The 16,679-nt window shown below is 40.0% G+C and overlaps 1 protein-coding gene across 1 annotated transcript; it reads right to left on the minus strand.

Moving 5' to 3' along the window:
• Nucleotides 1-639: 639 nt before the first annotated feature.
• On the minus strand, nucleotides 640-12,347 carry zdhhc6 (zDHHC palmitoyltransferase 6). The gene is made up of 11 exons (XM_080454469.1): nucleotides 12,300-12,347; nucleotides 10,577-11,147; nucleotides 9,900-9,991; nucleotides 8,372-8,531; nucleotides 6,761-6,919; nucleotides 5,738-5,791; nucleotides 5,080-5,247; nucleotides 3,958-3,999; nucleotides 2,767-2,915; nucleotides 2,353-2,399; nucleotides 640-2,057 (listed from the first exon to the last, which is right to left on the minus strand). Exons 2-11 carry the CDS (start codon nucleotides 10,841-10,843, stop codon nucleotides 1,951-1,953), a joined length of 1,245 nt encoding a protein of 414 aa, XP_080310595.1. The 5' UTR covers nucleotides 10,844-11,147; nucleotides 12,300-12,347; the 3' UTR covers nucleotides 640-1,950.
• Between the last annotated feature and the right edge of the window lie 4,332 nt (nucleotides 12,348-16,679).

Raw genomic sequence — 16,679 nt, forward strand, 5'->3', positions numbered from 1 at the left:
CATTGAAACTATGCGTGAGTGAGTGAGGGTTCTTGAGTGAATGCTAGTGGATAATCTAATATTCTTTGTCTTTAGGGTGGCCACCTTCCAGTGAGACTGGAAACCTTGGTAAAATGTGTGTAATTCCTGTGGATGTATAGCACGGATAAAGTCATAATGTATGGCCTAAATTATTATTACATTTTGTATGAACAGTTGTGTTTTTAGTTTTGCTGCCGATTTAGATGTTAACCCCAAACTCCAGGTTACTAGTTTTCAGGTTTTATTCATGTGCTATATACCAACAATGGTCAATAGAGGGTAGTAGTGTTATGTAAAACATGCAGCTAGTCATTAATTTAACCACTTCAGCCCTTTTCTTCCTCATTTCCTTTTCAGAAAGTGAAAATAGCCAATCTACAAGCTCAAAACGCATCGCAATTAGAGCTTGTATATCGGCTATTTTAAAAACGTTTTTAGATTCTTCCGCCTATAATGACATGCTCAAAATGGGGATACCAGGGTTCATTCAATGGTTACATCAGAGTGTAAAAACTCTGGTAACGGGAAAGTATAATGAATGGAATGCACAATGCACTAAAATCATCAATACTAAAAATGAAATAATCCATCAGGATTGTTGAATAAATCAAACAGTGCTTTTGATAGGATCGGTTTTTAATCTTCATATCATTTGAGGGCGACATTCTGTTTTTACAAAAATAACAAAAAGAAAAAACAAGTGTTATTGTCTTTGTACTGTACAAAGAGTTGCATGACGAAGCCCTGGCGATCGTTGGGCAGGGGCAGAGGCATTGCATAATAATCGGCAAAAATGGGACATCAACACAAGGTAAAAACAACGCATTCAAGTAAAAAGTCATCCATTAAAAATTAAGTCACATAAAAAGCCTTGTGGGGCAGCTCCTAGGAATTAAGACTCTTTGCTGGGGTTTCAACTTGTCGTCAGGGGAGTGAAAACCAAACCCATGTTTCCCTGCCAGGCAGACATCAGTAGGGTTATTATAGGCAATAGTAGTGCTAGACAAGGCTTTGCCTGGTTGAACCAGATCACAGGTTGTGCCATACAGTACACTTATTTCTGTCTTATAAAGCGGTGCGCTGGTTAACATGTGTTCGGGTAGGTAGGTAGGTAGGTCGGTAGGTAGGTCGGTAGAGTGCTCACCTTTGAAATCGTAAGGTTCTGGGTTTGATCCTGGTGCACCGCCGACTCGGCGTCTGACTGGCACGGCTTGGGTTAACAAGTGTTAGATAAGTACTGGGAGTTGATGATAGGTATGGGCGCTCCACCTCGGCTGTACATCTCTCGGGTGACATTGTAAAGGGAATAGACACCCTCGTTTTGCTCAGCTGACAATAAGCCATTCAATTCCGGGAGCGCATCTCTGTCATTTTAGATTTTCTTTGGCTATTCAAAAATAGCAGTCAGATCTACAAGCTCATAGCTTCATAGATTGAGCTTGTAGATCTGCAATTTTTTTTAAATCATGAAGATTTGTGCAAATCATTAGGGATATATTTTTTAAAGCGAATATTTGTTAAATATTTTGTTCCAGGGACGACCCAGAAGCATATATAGCAAATATATATTCAAAGATTTGCAAAAATGGCAGATCTACTAGATCTGCTATTTTTGAACAGCCAAAGAAATCTAAAATGACAGAGATGCTTCCCCGGATTGTATGGGTTCAGCCACTCAAACCTACTACTTACTCTCTGGTTAATGTCAAGATAACCAGCGACACGCGAGTTGAAATGTGAAGTTGGGTTGCATGAGGAATTCGGCAATGAAATAGTCATACTGTACATTGAAGGTAAACGTGAGGGAGTGAGGTTGAATGCAGGACAGCTTTTGGAGAGGTCGACTTCTGGTGCAGACGTCGCTCTAAGGTAATGTTTTTTGTTTGGTTTAACTCCCCTGGTCCACGTGAAGCCCGTCTCTGAAATCTATTAATTTATTTTCTTGTCGCTGGTAACGGTTGATTCATTGGCAGCTGTGTCGTAATGGCACTTCTCCACACATCTCCTTGGGAACCATCCCCTTATCCGCTCCCCAGCTGATGACCAGGACAGAGAAAAGACAAGTACATTTTCATTCATGACAGTTTTTACCAGTACCTTGCAGTTTCAGGTCAAATTCAATTCAATTCAATACCCACACTCCACTTAATGCTATGATATAGAGTTCAGGATATGGTACGTTAAAGATTTTAATAGTTACACATCAAATATGTACTGTAGAGTACGTAAAACAAATCCAAGCAATTTCCTGCATGCAACTCCAATAAAACATATTTTTTCCTAAATATCAGATTTTTTTCTTATTGGATAGTCCTATTATTCAGTTTATACCTGTAGTTTGATCATCAGTCAAAACTTTATCTCCGTACATCCACCATCTGCAGGGGAGAGAAGCAGCAATTAGCTGGCTGTCATACAGACACAAAATCATTTCCAGGAGGGGAAAGGTCTAAATATTTTAGACCTTTAACAATCAATACTTTTTTTAAGTTTGGTACTGTGACGATGCATTGCAAGAAAAAAGCCAACCAGTCCTGATACTAGGAGGATTTGTCTTTTCCATTTTGTGTCTTGCTGTTACTTTGCTGTGTAAACCCTATTCTTCTGTAGTAGCTCCATGTATATGTTACTGGCTAACGATCAAATCCCCCCTCATGAACCAATGAAGTCTTATAGGTTATACAATCAATAGAGAGATTAACACCACCTCCATGACCAGTGCAAGGTCTTCTCTGGTGGACTTACTTGGTTCCTCGCGTAGCCAGGATGGTGTCCCCCTTGCTGAGTGGGATCCTGGGCTCCTCGGTGCAGGGGGTCCTGAAGAACGTGTGGAGACCCTTACTGACGGGACAACAGGCTCCATTGTAGTCCTCCACCGCCCGGTACTGGACCTGCTGGTGGAGTCCCAAAGACAAAGCCTGCTTATTCTACTGCTCAAACTAATCAGTGAATGAAATAATAGACTTTCAAAAATAGCCAATCTACAAGCTCACACTGTATGACTAAATATAAAACAGGGCTTAAAAAGCTGTTATTATACACTACGGGATTATTCGTTGCTGTCCAGCAGAAACCAGCTAACTCCATTTTGACGCTTTTACATTTTTCTCCATAAATCAGGGCCATTGAACACCCTTTACGTCTGTGTGTTGGTAAAACGAAATATTGAACCAATGAAAATTATTAAAAAGCGCTTCTGACAAAACCATCTAACTCCATTGGATCCTCAAACTTTCTGCTAAACCAGCTAACTCCACCTCTCCACCCCCTTATGACCTCCAACCTCATTGTGAGCTTGGAGCTCCATTCAGCTGTTCTTATTAATGATGAACAAAACCTCCTAACTCCACTTTTTTTTTAATTTCCTGAAAAATTAACATTTTGGAGTTAGCTGGTTTCTGCCGGACAGCAGAGATATGTTCCTTAAAGAATGTGGTTACATATCAGTGGCCATAACAGATCTTATTGTTTACTACTCGCTGATGTCTCCAACAAAAGCCCTGCATTCCATGCTGCAACAGTATTTTTTTTTTTTTTTTTAAGTATCTATTTTAGGATTATTAAGAGAAAATGTTTTGTTAAAAGTAGTACAATGAACATAATTTCTAATCAAATATTTACCAATAATACTCTTGATACATTATAAACCTTTATAAGAATAACATAAGATGAAATTATATGAAAGTTCCTTACAAATGTGTGGCAGCTATAAGGAACTATAATGCACAGTACCTAATAGCTGCATTTTAATATTACTTGGCTGCTGAATTACACACGGTCTAAATAAAAATACACACTTAATTCATTAAGCTTCCCACACTTCCACTGAACTCTACTCTAACATGCACCATAGCCTGTAAACTATTGCACTTGGCTGATGTCTTGTGGCTCAGCACTGCCCTCATGTGGTACAGTACAAACACAGCAGGTACTTACACTTCTAACTCGCTTGTCAGCTTTCTGCTTCAGTTGTTCAATCTGTTCGGAGGGAAACAACATGAACAGTAAACAGAATTTTAAAGACAGATCAGCATTAACTCGGAACGGAAGAAATGCTTGCATTTTTTGTACACAATACAGAGCATGTCGAGATAATTAGGCAGACTGTTCTTTTTACTGATGAACATGGCTGTCTCCACATGGCAGTTCAATGCCTGCTGAACTACGGCTTGGTTTGAGACACACCCATGGAAAGAAACAGCACAGTGTTCATTCATAGACCAGGATGGGTGCTATTAATAATGCATCACTGTTACAGTATAATAGGTCAACCCCACTGGTGGAAACAAATACAAATACTCATGCTGCACTGAAACCAAAAATATTGGTATTGATTAAAATGACGATCGGCTAAAATCTCAACATTGTGCATCCTTCACAGCAATGTTACATTTTATATTCAAATTGCCTTGTGGGTGGACGGTGGGTGGGCATCACAAACGTGACATGCCCATACTGTATATTGAGACCACTTTAACCCATTAAAATCGCGAACGCATAATACTTTGGCTATTCAAAAATAGCAGATGTACAGATCTGCTATTTCTTGGGAAAAATCGTGAACATTTGGGCAAATCTTTGAATATTTATATTTTTCAAAGCGAACATTTTTAACTCAAATTTTTGCTTCTGGAGATTCTACACATGTCTTCTCAATCCTACAACAGTTAATACAAAAACAAACAAAAAAACATATGTATGTTGTTATCAGTGGTTCTCAAACCTTTTCATGTGAATGACCCCCAAAATGATATGTATTTAGTCCTAATCTCAAAATATTTTGTTCCAAGGACCCCCAGAAGCAAAGATTTTAGTTAAAAGTATATATTCAAAGATTTGCTGATTTTGCACAGAAAAAAATAGCAGATCTACAAGCTCATAGCGCAGAGCTTGTATATCTGCTATTTTTGAATAGCCAAAAATATCTAAAATGACAGAGATGCGTCCCCGGATTGAATGGCTTAAACTAGATTTCCAGTTGAATTAAACTTTTTCACCAGCGTAGACATTTGTCTTTGCTCCAGATCCTAAACCCAGGCCACTTAAAAGCCAACCTACGGTTAAGGTGTGCTGGTGACACTTGGGATGGACGGGCCACGCCCTGCCGTCCCCTCTGGGCGTCCCCGACCAGGTGAAGACCTGCTTGACGTTCTCCCAGCGGCTGCCCAGGTCGTACGGGAAGATGAACTCCTCCCCTGTTTGGTAGTACTGGATTCTATCTTTGGCCTGCGGGGACAAAGGGACGAGGTGGTGGACAGAAGGGACAAGATGGAGGGGGGCATGAAAGGAGGGAGGAACAAAGAGGGAGAGGATACAGGGAAGACACATAAGAAAAGAAAGGTTGGAAGAGAAGTGGAGAAGTTGCCATCACGTGTGCTGTTGTAGAACTGATACACTATTACATAACACAATGTTTCTCTGTTCAAGATGTTAATAGTCCAACCAACTATTATGATCCCTATATAATTTTCACTTTGTCATACGACAGTGTCGTGCAGAAATTGTTTAAAAAGACTATCTAAAAGCTCACAACATTGTGCGCTTGTAGATTAGGCTATTTTAGTCAAAAAGATTTGGTGTAGAGAAGGAAAAAGCAGGAGGTCTAATGTAAAGCCCTGGGGGACTCCAGTCAACTATGAATACAGGGATTAAGCGGTTTATGTGTCTGTGTGGTTCAGCAGGTTCTCACAGGGAACAAAGACAGTCATACACTCACCTTTTCCTCAATCCAGGCTTCGATCGAGGTCTTGTTACGAATTATGACTTTCATCTGTGGAGGAGAGTCTGATTAAAAACCTTAGATTGAAGATTTGAATCCATTCTTAATTCTACCAATGAATTGCAGTTTTCCTCTGCAAAGTATACCCATTATGGAGTAAATACAATTTTTAATGTCATAGGTTCCACAATTTTAATTATTTAAAATTGTTCAGTGTGCAGACTTTATTATTTCTTATATATATCCACTGTTGGTCCTGCACCTGCCGTCCAGTGGATATGCCAGTTTTATTGTTTCTATAGGTTCCACAGTGCACACAGCATATCCCATTAAAACCGGGCAAGCATCTGTGTCATTTTAGATTTTAACCACGATAACCATTATTTTATACTTTGGCTATTAAAAGATAGCAGATATACAAGCTCATAGCTATGAGCTTGTAGATCTATTTTCGAAAAATCGTGAAAATTTGTGCAAATCTTTGCATATATACAGAGTATATATATTCGATCATTTTTAACTCAAATCTTTGCTTTTGTTTTGGGTGTCCCTGGAACAACATATTTTCAGATGGGGGTCCACGGCCAGATACATATCATTTTGGGGGTCCTTGACATGAGAAGGTTTGAGAACCACTAGCCTCGGAAACCCATGCTTTTTTTTTTTTTACAAAAGAAAAAAAGCCTGGGGGAGCCATGCAGGAAGATGGTCTTAGGACCTTGTTATCTCCTAACCAATCAGAGTGCAGAGGGGCGTCGCTCTAAATTTGGTCACGTCAGCGTGCTCCGTGCACAGGCCGGGGGGGGGAGGGGAGGGGAGGCGGGGACATAGATTGGTGAAGCAATAGGAAGCCCCGCACGAATCCGTGCGGCTGAGTTTGGATCCGCCCTTAAAGACCATCGATTGGGCTCGTTCTCTCAGTCTAGAGAACCACTGACAAAGAAACATATGTTTTTCTGATTTTTTTTAGGATTTAGAAGACATTTTTTAGGATCTGCCTCAGGTCCTAAAGAGGCTTACCTGTATAAAGAACAGCATGCCCACGGCGATGGTGGTACCCAGTGCCAAGCCTAAGGCAAAGAGCGTGGCGGCAAAGGCGGGTACACTGAATGGCATGAGGGGCTGGAAACGCCGCACGGCGCTCATGTCTATCTTCACAGTGCTCCAGCCAAAGGAGATCTGGTGGAAGCAAATCAAGCAGTTTTGTACTGTCCGTTTGCAATCAGGACTACGCCATGCTTAGATTCGATACAATAAAAACACTATTGAAGCATTTTGAAGCAAAATATTAGTACATAGGTACGACTCTACAAAGTTATGCACATCACACAAATCTCAAAATAAAATGTTTGAAAATAGCAGATCTACAAGCTCACAACGCGTCGTATCGAGCTTGTAGATCGGCTATTTTCAAGAAAAGAGAACACTTCAAAACATCCACAATCCCTGAAAACCACAATTCACCATTCAATGTTAAGACTACAGTATGATCAGTTTGATAGGGCTGACACAGGCAATTCATCTAATTTCAGACTTTGCTCATACATGACGTATGCACAATGTTGTTATTATTAGTGTCTGGTCAAGCATCCATGCAGTATTTCACACACCAGGGTCAACAGACAAATATGAATAGACAAATGGCTTTAGACATCCAACGTTAAATTTCAAACAACCGTCACAACAACTCCAGTGGGGGCAAGAAACTGTACCTCGAGAAAAGCCTGCGAGCCACCTAGAAAAGCATTATCCACAATAATGACCAAAGGAAATTGACACAACACTTTAAAATTCTGAAAAACCTTCTTCAAAAATCAGAGAAAGATTAGTTAGAGTACCATTGTTAGTATTTCTCTTTGTAAACAATAGCGATCAGTGGTGACTGCATGGCCTAGTTTATCGCTAGCATACCACTAGCCGTAAATTAGGCCACCCGGTCGCAAGTACCGGTTCTGATATTGAATGAGGAATGCCAAGCAAGCGACAGCCAGGGCACATAACCTTTCATTTTACAATGTAGGCTTATCCAGAGTGACTTACATGTGCAAAATCATGTAGCATGTATCCAAGTCAAAATGTGTCTATACTCTTGTCTTTTGAAAACGGTTCCCTTTGACTCTGAACTCTCTAAAGTGGGGTTCAAAGTAACAAATCAACTGTTGCAGCTCACAACGCGTCGCAAAGTGACGCGTTGTGAGCTTGTAGATCGTCTATTTTCAAATAGCCTAAGCATACATAGGGCTGAAGTGGTTAATGTATGTTTTGTAATAATAATATGACTCTACAAAGTAAATAAAGTTTTCAAATAATTGTAGTGGAGTAAAAGTACAATATTTGAGATGTAGTGGAGTAGAAATAAAAGTACAGAAAATTGGAAATACTCCAGTAAAGTAAAAGCACCTAAAAAATGCACTTAAGTACAGTACTTGAGTAAATGCACTTAGTTACTTTACACCACTGCAAATGGGTGACAAAAAAGCCAGGGGCTTGCTTCCATCGTGGTCCATTAAACAACTGGACAAAACAACAGTGTCACAAAAAAAAATAATATATAGAATATCAATATGTACAGATTAAATTCATGTGGGGTCTGTGTGTGTATGTGCATTTTTCAGCGTGGCATCTACTGACCCTCTCATACAGCTGTGTGTACATGGTCATGATGAAGATGAAGGCGGCGTGGGAGCAGCCCATCGGCGCCAGCAGCAGAAAGCTGGTGAAGTAGGCGTGGTTCTGGTGACCGCAGCAGTTGTTGATCCAGGGACAGTGATGGTCCATCTTCATCACACACCTGGAAGACAGGAGAAAGTGGAGGAATACACAGTTTATATGAAGACCTACAGTATATCATTATTTGCAGAGAAAATTGGGAAAATTGCCACATTTACATTACATTACAGTCATTTAGCAGACGCCTTTATCCAAAGCGACCTACAATAAGTGCATTCAACATAGGTAGGGAAACAAAACTACTAATCACCAGAAGTCTTAAGTGCATTTTCTGCTAAAACAAGCAACCAAGAGTATACCTAGCGCTAAGGTAAAAGTGCAATATATCAGCTACCTACTTTCTTAAACAGAAGAGACAAATAGCAAAATCAAATGAGAAAGAGCTAAAACAAATAAGTGTATCGACTAAACAAGATCCAATAAAGCAATACAACAATAAAGCAAGAGTTTGTACAACTAATTAACAACAAGTAGGCAAGGCGAAGAGGAAGGGTAGTGTTTCCTGAAGAGGTGGGTTTTCAGCCTGCGGCGAAAGATTGGGAGTGACTCTGCTGTCCTGACATCAGTGGGGAGTTCATTCCACCACTGTGGGGCCAGAAACAGAAAAAGGTCGCGACCGTGTAGATCGGCCAGACGGACCCTTGAATGACGAGGCAATCAGTCGCCCCGAGGTGGCAGACCGAAGTGGTCGGGCAGGGGTGTAAGCATCGACCATAGCCTGGAGGTAAGAAGGAGCTGTTCCTTTCACTGCCCTATAGGCTAGCACCAGGGTTTTAAACTGTATGCCGCTACGGGGAGCCAGTGTAGAGAACGGAGAAGGAGAGTTGTGTGGGAGAACTCTACCTGATCTAGCCGATTTAATTTTTTCTTAAATGTACCCAAAATGTGTTTAATAACCTGCTCATGGATATCCATGTTTTTTTCCCCACCTGCCCATGATTTACTGCTTATATTTGCTCTGTACAGCAGTTACATTACTGCTACACGCACTATGCACTACTACACGCATTACTGCTACACGCACAGTTACACACACTGACATTTTGCACCGTAATCCCATGTACAACGCACTGACTTATGTCTTTTTATTGTGTTCTTTTTAGCACCTTAACTTGGCTGATCTCCTTTCCCCCTTGAACTCCCACTTCTTCCCTTTCTTTTTTCTATGGAAATAACGATACGATGGGAACTATGCACAAAAACGAATTTCACTCACTTTTTTACACTGTAAACCTGTGATGTGACAATAAAGCTGATTCTGGTTCTGATTAAAAGAGAAACACGTCGTTTCCACTGAAGTGGTTATTTTCTTCATTCTTGTCATACACCAACTAATCAGCATTCGCTGACAACGCAAGGCGGTGGTAGGAAAGTGGTGAATCGTGTTGAATTTCGTCAACATTAACCCACCCTAAGAGTGTTGGCCTACCTGTTACACTTGCGACAGTGGTGGGACCTGGGAGCCTTGTAGCCTTGACACACTCTGCAGAACTGGAGGTATTGTAATTCTTGTTGGTTCTCCTGTTGAGCCAAAGAAAAAAGTCAAACGTCTGAAAAATGAAAACGTCTTTTCGACAAGCATCCTCTGATTCAAGATTTTTGCTTTCAGCAGATGTACAAGCTCACAATGTGTCGCATCGTGACACGTTGTGAGCTTGTAGATGCAGATGAGCTATTTTCGGTACAGTATAAATCAGTGGTTCCCAAACGTTTTGGCTCAAGACCCAAAAGAGAAATTAGACGTTTGCCCAACCCTAACCCAAACTAGTGAAAATAGCAGATATACAAGCACACAACGCGACGCTTCGCGCCGCGTTGTGAGCTAGTAGATCTGCTATTTTCACAACTTAATAACAGGGTTTTATTTCACTCTAATTAATGTTTCTTTTTTTTTATGGAAATATTTTGAAAAAGCGTTTGAATTAGTTTTTAACTTAAGAAATTATTTTGTTTAATTATTTGAAAATATTTTGAAAATGTTTTTTTTAAATGTGGAAACTAATTATAAAGGGGCATTTACTCGCGACCCATAAAAATTGGTCCGCGACCCACATATGGGTCCCGACCCACTGTTTGGGAACCAATGGTATAATCAATCGTCCTTACTGGTTTCCACCCCAGAGGGATGTACCCGGGTCCGACGAACATGGCATTGAAGTAGTTGTAGAGGATGAGGACGGACCAGTTGATGAGCATGATGAAGTTGATGCTTCCTCCCGTGGTGTCCAGGGGCCAGTACCATATGATGGAGTCCAGGATGGCCATGGTGGAACACACAGCGATGACGGACAGGGCTATCACCGGACCCCAGTGGCACAACCTCCGCACCTCATGGAGGTTCTCAAAAGTCACAATGGCTGACAGGAAATTCATTTCTTCCTTTTTTCCCCCCTCCCTTTTACAAGGGTTAGTGTTTTATTTGGCGAGTTCCTGAAATGTAATGACAGTTTGTTTTTTTACTGTTTGCTACTTTCTTCCACTGCTATCTGCTCGCACAGTCAACAATGCAGGCGTTGCACATCTTCTCTCTCGTCTTCTGAACACCCAGCGACTGGCCGGGCTGTGAGTCATAGAGGCGTTCCGTGTCCCACTGGTCTTTGCGGTGGTGAAAAGTAGCATCCTCTCTCTCGCTAATGCTGGGGGTGCACTATCCCTGTGACCGGTGCACCATCCCCATCTATGAGACAAACAAACAAAGGAGAATAGATTTCGATTTGGGATGCATGATATATCAGTCATTATATCAGTATTGGGCAATAATTACGTATCCAAAAGGCCCACTATGCGTTGTAGATTGGTATTAGGCAGATATCAAAATGATTCCCAATATGTCACGCTGATGACACGTGTTCAGACAGTAGGCTTAATAAATCAGGTGATAACAAAGCAGCTTATTATTTAAATCTGCATCTTCTGCACGTACACAGTTACAGTATAACATCAGCATAATAAGGTGTATGGTAAACAATGGGTTTTATTTTGCTTAAATATAGCCACCCTACAGTATCTTCTGTCATAAACTTTATCGAAAACAATCCTACCAACAGATCTTCTCTGGCCCCCTTCCCATACATCGGTCACTGCTGGCTGCTAACACGAACACCAAGAAATATATTAAGATTCAAATAATAAATTAGGCTGACACAGCGCTAACAGTGACGTTTTTTTGTATATGTTGTGATCATGTTGTACTCAGGGCTCTCAATGGTCTTCCCTGATTAAATAAAGGTCAATAAAATAAAAAGAAATCCAGCTAAAGAATCCTCATGTCCATTCAGATCATTAGCACAGCCCAGAGTCATGTGTAGAAGGTAGCAATCTACCCATACACACACATAACATAACGTAGAGGAACCACTTGGACAATCAAACCCAGATCAGAGTATTTATTTACTCTCCTGTTGACTCACCACCACCACCACCCACCCACCATCATCATCATAATCATCATCAGCACCATTTCGATGAATTGAATACACATGGACCCCTATGGAAACAAGCCATAGTGCTTTCTTGGGTTTAACCCTTTTAGCATTATTTTGTATAGAACTGTACATCTGTGCTTTTTTTTTTGGCAAACTGTTAATAAAGCATTCAATCAATCAATTAAAAACCAGCAAGCAGCAACAGCAGCTAAAGCTAGTTAGCGAATCCTGGCTAGCCTGCTCGCCAGTTTCCTATGGATTAACGTTATTGATCTCTGCCAAACTAGCTCCATTGAAAACGTGAGAGTTAAGCGTTACATCGGGTTAAATCAACGCTAACTGGCACGACTACAGGTTCGGATCCGTGAATGAGTCCATAAGCTGTCACTTTAAATAAAACCAACCTGGACACTTCCTTGCTTTTTTGCTTTCAGCTCCTCGGTGACTAGAACCGGAACCTTTCTCACGGTGAGCCTCGTGAGCGACGGAAGCACATCAGCGGCGGTCCCGGGATACAGCGTTGCCATGTCTGCTTATTATAAGCGACTTTGGGCTTGTTTTTCTGTCAAGTCGCTTGTAAATGTTGGTAGTTGCGGTGGGTTGCTTTTTTTATGGGCTGGTTTCCTAATGTTTAAAAACCAGTGGCTCTGGCTCTAAAACATTTTCATGCCAAGGACCCCCAGATCAATATGTATTTATCGACCGCCCCCCCCCCATCTAAAAATATTGTGTGTACAAGATTTGTGTTGTTAAAATGTTTCACAAAATATTTTTTAAAAAACTTTTTTTTTCCTCCACGGTTTTCTAAAATAGCCGATCTTGTGAGCTTGTAGATCTGCTATTTTCAAATAGCCAATGCAATGTATTATGTTTAAAAGTGCTCATGTGGCCTAGTCGCTTCTTTTGGGCTTGTTTTCTTAGACCTGGTTGCTTATTTGTCTCACAAGACATGGCAACACTGAAACCGGAAAGGTCGTTGTTGTTGATGGGAGAGTTGGAAACATGGCGGATAAATAGTGCCGAGAGCCTAATTCAAAAGGAGAACACGATTGATTAATTGATTCAATACTTTATTTGGAAGTTTGCAGAAAAAAGCACATGAAAGTACAGTTCAAATACAAGGTCAGCTAAATAGGATAAAAAATTAAAAAAAAGAAAGCCACTGGCTTGTCTGAGTACAAAAGGGGTCCTTTTGTACTCAGTTCATAGTGACATTAAATGACAGACAGATACACTACTATGCAGAACATCATATAAACCGTTTAGAAGAACTAAAACAATATGTACAGTAAAAAATTCAGGGGGGGGGCTGGGGAATACAAGAAGACTCACTCCATCTATCTTCTTGTTCTTCTTGATACCGAGGCTGGGTTATGCACTACCCATGATGGCTGAAATATATATATGGCTAAGTGGTTATTTAATTAATGTATGTTTTGTAATAATAATCAAAATCTACAAAGTAACTAGTAACTAAAGTTTTCATATTATTGTAGTGGAGTAAAAGTACAATATTTGCTTCTGAGATGTAGTGGAGTAGAAGTAAAAATACCTCAACATTTTACTTAAGTGCAGTACTTGAGTACATGTACTGAGTTTCCTTCCACCACTGGGAGGACACAACAAGGCAGGGGAAAGTAAAATAAAGAATAGAACTAGCTCATCAAGTGATGAAAGTCATAAGTAATGTCATGTAGTAGCCCTGATACATGACTATACTGAAAATAGCAGATCTACAAGCTCACAACTCGTCCCAAAGAAACCTGTTGTAAGCTTGTAGATCAGCTATTTTCAAATAGCCAAAGTCTGAGGTGATTAATGTATGTTTTGTAATAATATCCCAAATCTTCAAAGTAACTAGTAACTACAATTTTCAAATAATTGTGGTGGAGTAAAAGGTACAGTATTTGTCTTTGAGATGTTGTGGAGTAGAAGTAAAAGTATGAATTGGAAATACTCCAGTAAAGTAAAAACACCTCAAAGTTGTACATAAGTACAGTACTTGAGTACATGTCATGTACTTAGTTACTTTACACCACTGTCATTGCATATTTGGCCACAACTTGAGCACCTGCAAGTTGTTAAGCTAATTGTCATGGTTGTTTGATAAAAATAGACAATGGGTTCATTATATCTGTGTGTAAACAAGCAACCTAAACAGTTAATATATATCATCAATTGTTTGGATGCATTTCCTGAAACTCTAATAACTGCAATCCCCAAATCAATAACATAATTTATCATAACATTATACCACCAGCAAAAAGACACTCAATATGATAATATGATGACCACATGCATCATCGTTATCTCTGTTACAGTAAGATGGGGAAAACATCTGTGGGGTTGTTTGAGAAAAATATGATGTGGATGATGAACAGTGATTCGCTCCTCCCTGCCTTTTCCATTATTATATTAATATGACATTTTTAATTTGCAAACCACCCCAAAATAGCATTTATATGTAACACTAAGTACACAAAACCACTCAGTCAATGTCTATAAACGGGGTTCCAAGTCTGCCAAGTCTGCAGACACTCCATACTGTAGTGAGTCTGGCTCCTGTCATTTGACACAAAACTCCCTCATCATCTCTAGAGGGTGCTGTTGTCAGTAGTTTGAGCTAGAAATCCATATTGGAGTTGGGCACTATCTTCCTGTCTACTATATTTTACAACTTTTGTAACAAAACGGTGAGAGAGAGGAGAGTGATAAATGACCAGCACCAAAAGACATAACAATTAAACCACACAGAACCGAACCACATACACCACCATATCTCTTGGAAAGTGAATGTGACTTTAGAATACATGTTACTAATCAGTTGTTTCGTGTCCAGGGAGCTGCTCCACAACGCCCTCCAGTCCTTCTGCCAGGGCCCAGAATCAGACTGAATCATCTGTAGACCATGATAGCACTCAGATTAATGACCTGCTCAGTGGCATGATGTCAAGTAGGAATCGACACCCAGGGTAACCCCATTAACCCTGAGACGGTCTCCAAATCAAGAAGCGTGGTATCAACTAATATTTGAGCACACTATTGAGAAAATGTGGGCTTTGAATGTATGTCGACATAGACATAATGATGTTCAGATTTTATTAAAGGACTCTAATATGAGACGCTAACAAAAAATCTATTTAAAAGTGTTCTTAAAGCTACAACCCGTAAGTTTTATGTAATTGTCTCCCTGGTGCTGACGGAGAGAGGTAATAGCAACAATGTCCAAACTACAGCCAAGATGGCAGTACTGTAGGTGTCCTACACAAAACCAGGGTGTTAGTTAGATTGTATTAACATATACATACTACTGTATACCATGCAGATTGGTTAAAATAATGTTGTATTCTTCATACCACAGAGGTTAACCTCTGAGGTTTTATTCGCTGTTAGTTTTTTTTTCTTCTTACATTTTTACACCAGGAACAGTAAAGTTTAACACTTTTGTAGATGTTTAAAAGATGTTTATGTGATCAGTGTTAAAAACTTTGCCAGTGGTATATATCATACAGGGAGTCATTTGGAGACATCATGGCATGTTGATAAAAGGTTGATGGAATTTGCCAGATAACTACTTTAAGTATAGTTTAACCAGAGATACAGACACTCAAAGACAAACATTGGTTCAAATGTTAGACTTTTTTGAAATACAGTCCAATTAGACATTATGTTCCTGTTAATAATTACTAACTAAAATGTTTGTGTATCATCTGCTACTATACATTTTATTATTTCCCCCCCAATATTTATATAATTCACATTTCTCTATTCCATCCCAATAAATTGAACATCCACTTTTTGTTTTGATAGTGTAAATTAGATCAGAATCTTCCCCTTACTACTCTGTACCTCATAGTGTTTGGCCAAATTATGGACACTACCTCATAATAATGTACCTTGTGATATTTATGGATACACACAGATGACATCTGTGTTTTCTCCTGTCAATTGTATTGTATGAAAGTTGCTGTTTCTGTACCTTCGGTGATAGTTGGGGGTGTTTTTTCTCCCCTTTTTTGATCCCTTGAGTATAGATAAGGCTTTAAGAAATACTGCTGTGGTTGTTTGTTAATTTGAAATGCAGTGGAACTGCTGAACTAAAAAGATAAAATTAGTTGTGTCCGTTTCCTGTTTTTTATAGACCAGATCCAAAACTTGTTTTGTATGTTCATAACAAACAATATTTATTATTTACAGAAATACATAAAAGAGTATATTTACAATAAATTATAATTGGATTGAAAAATACATATGTTAATAAATTCCCTTTGAACCACATCATTTACAAAACACTGTCCAACCATCAAGGGTCATCACATCCCAAAAGAGAGCAGATGACCTCCAGGTACTGCACCCTGGCACTCAGCTGCTTCTTCTCAGCCTCCAGCTGCTCAACACGATCCTTGAGTGAAGCCATAAAGTCCTTCTTCTTTTGCCGTGATATTTTGGTGTGTTCCTTGTTCTTTTGCAAGCGCAGTTCCCTCTTGCATGAGGCGTCCATGGCAGGCTGTCGGGACCTGCGCGTGGTGGACCTCTGAGAGCTTGCGCCGGGGTTGCACTGTCCATAGGCAGACATGTCTGCTGTGGCAACAGGTTCTGCTTGCAGCGTCATCTGGTTGTTGGGTGGCATCACATGCAGTAGTTGCATGCCACCAACAGTGTTGACATCAAGAGTGATGTAAGTGGGTGTAAGCCTAGGTTGGATGGTCTGGTAAACAGTAGCCTCGATCTCCAGGCTTTTATTGCTTAGTTTTGCTAAAAAATAAAAGCCTGGCCCAACGATA

This window comes from Gymnoscopelus braueri (assembly GCF_963280865.1).
Source record: "Gymnoscopelus braueri genome assembly, chromosome: 17".
Taxonomy (NCBI): domain Eukaryota; kingdom Metazoa; phylum Chordata; class Actinopteri; order Myctophiformes; family Myctophidae; genus Gymnoscopelus; species Gymnoscopelus braueri.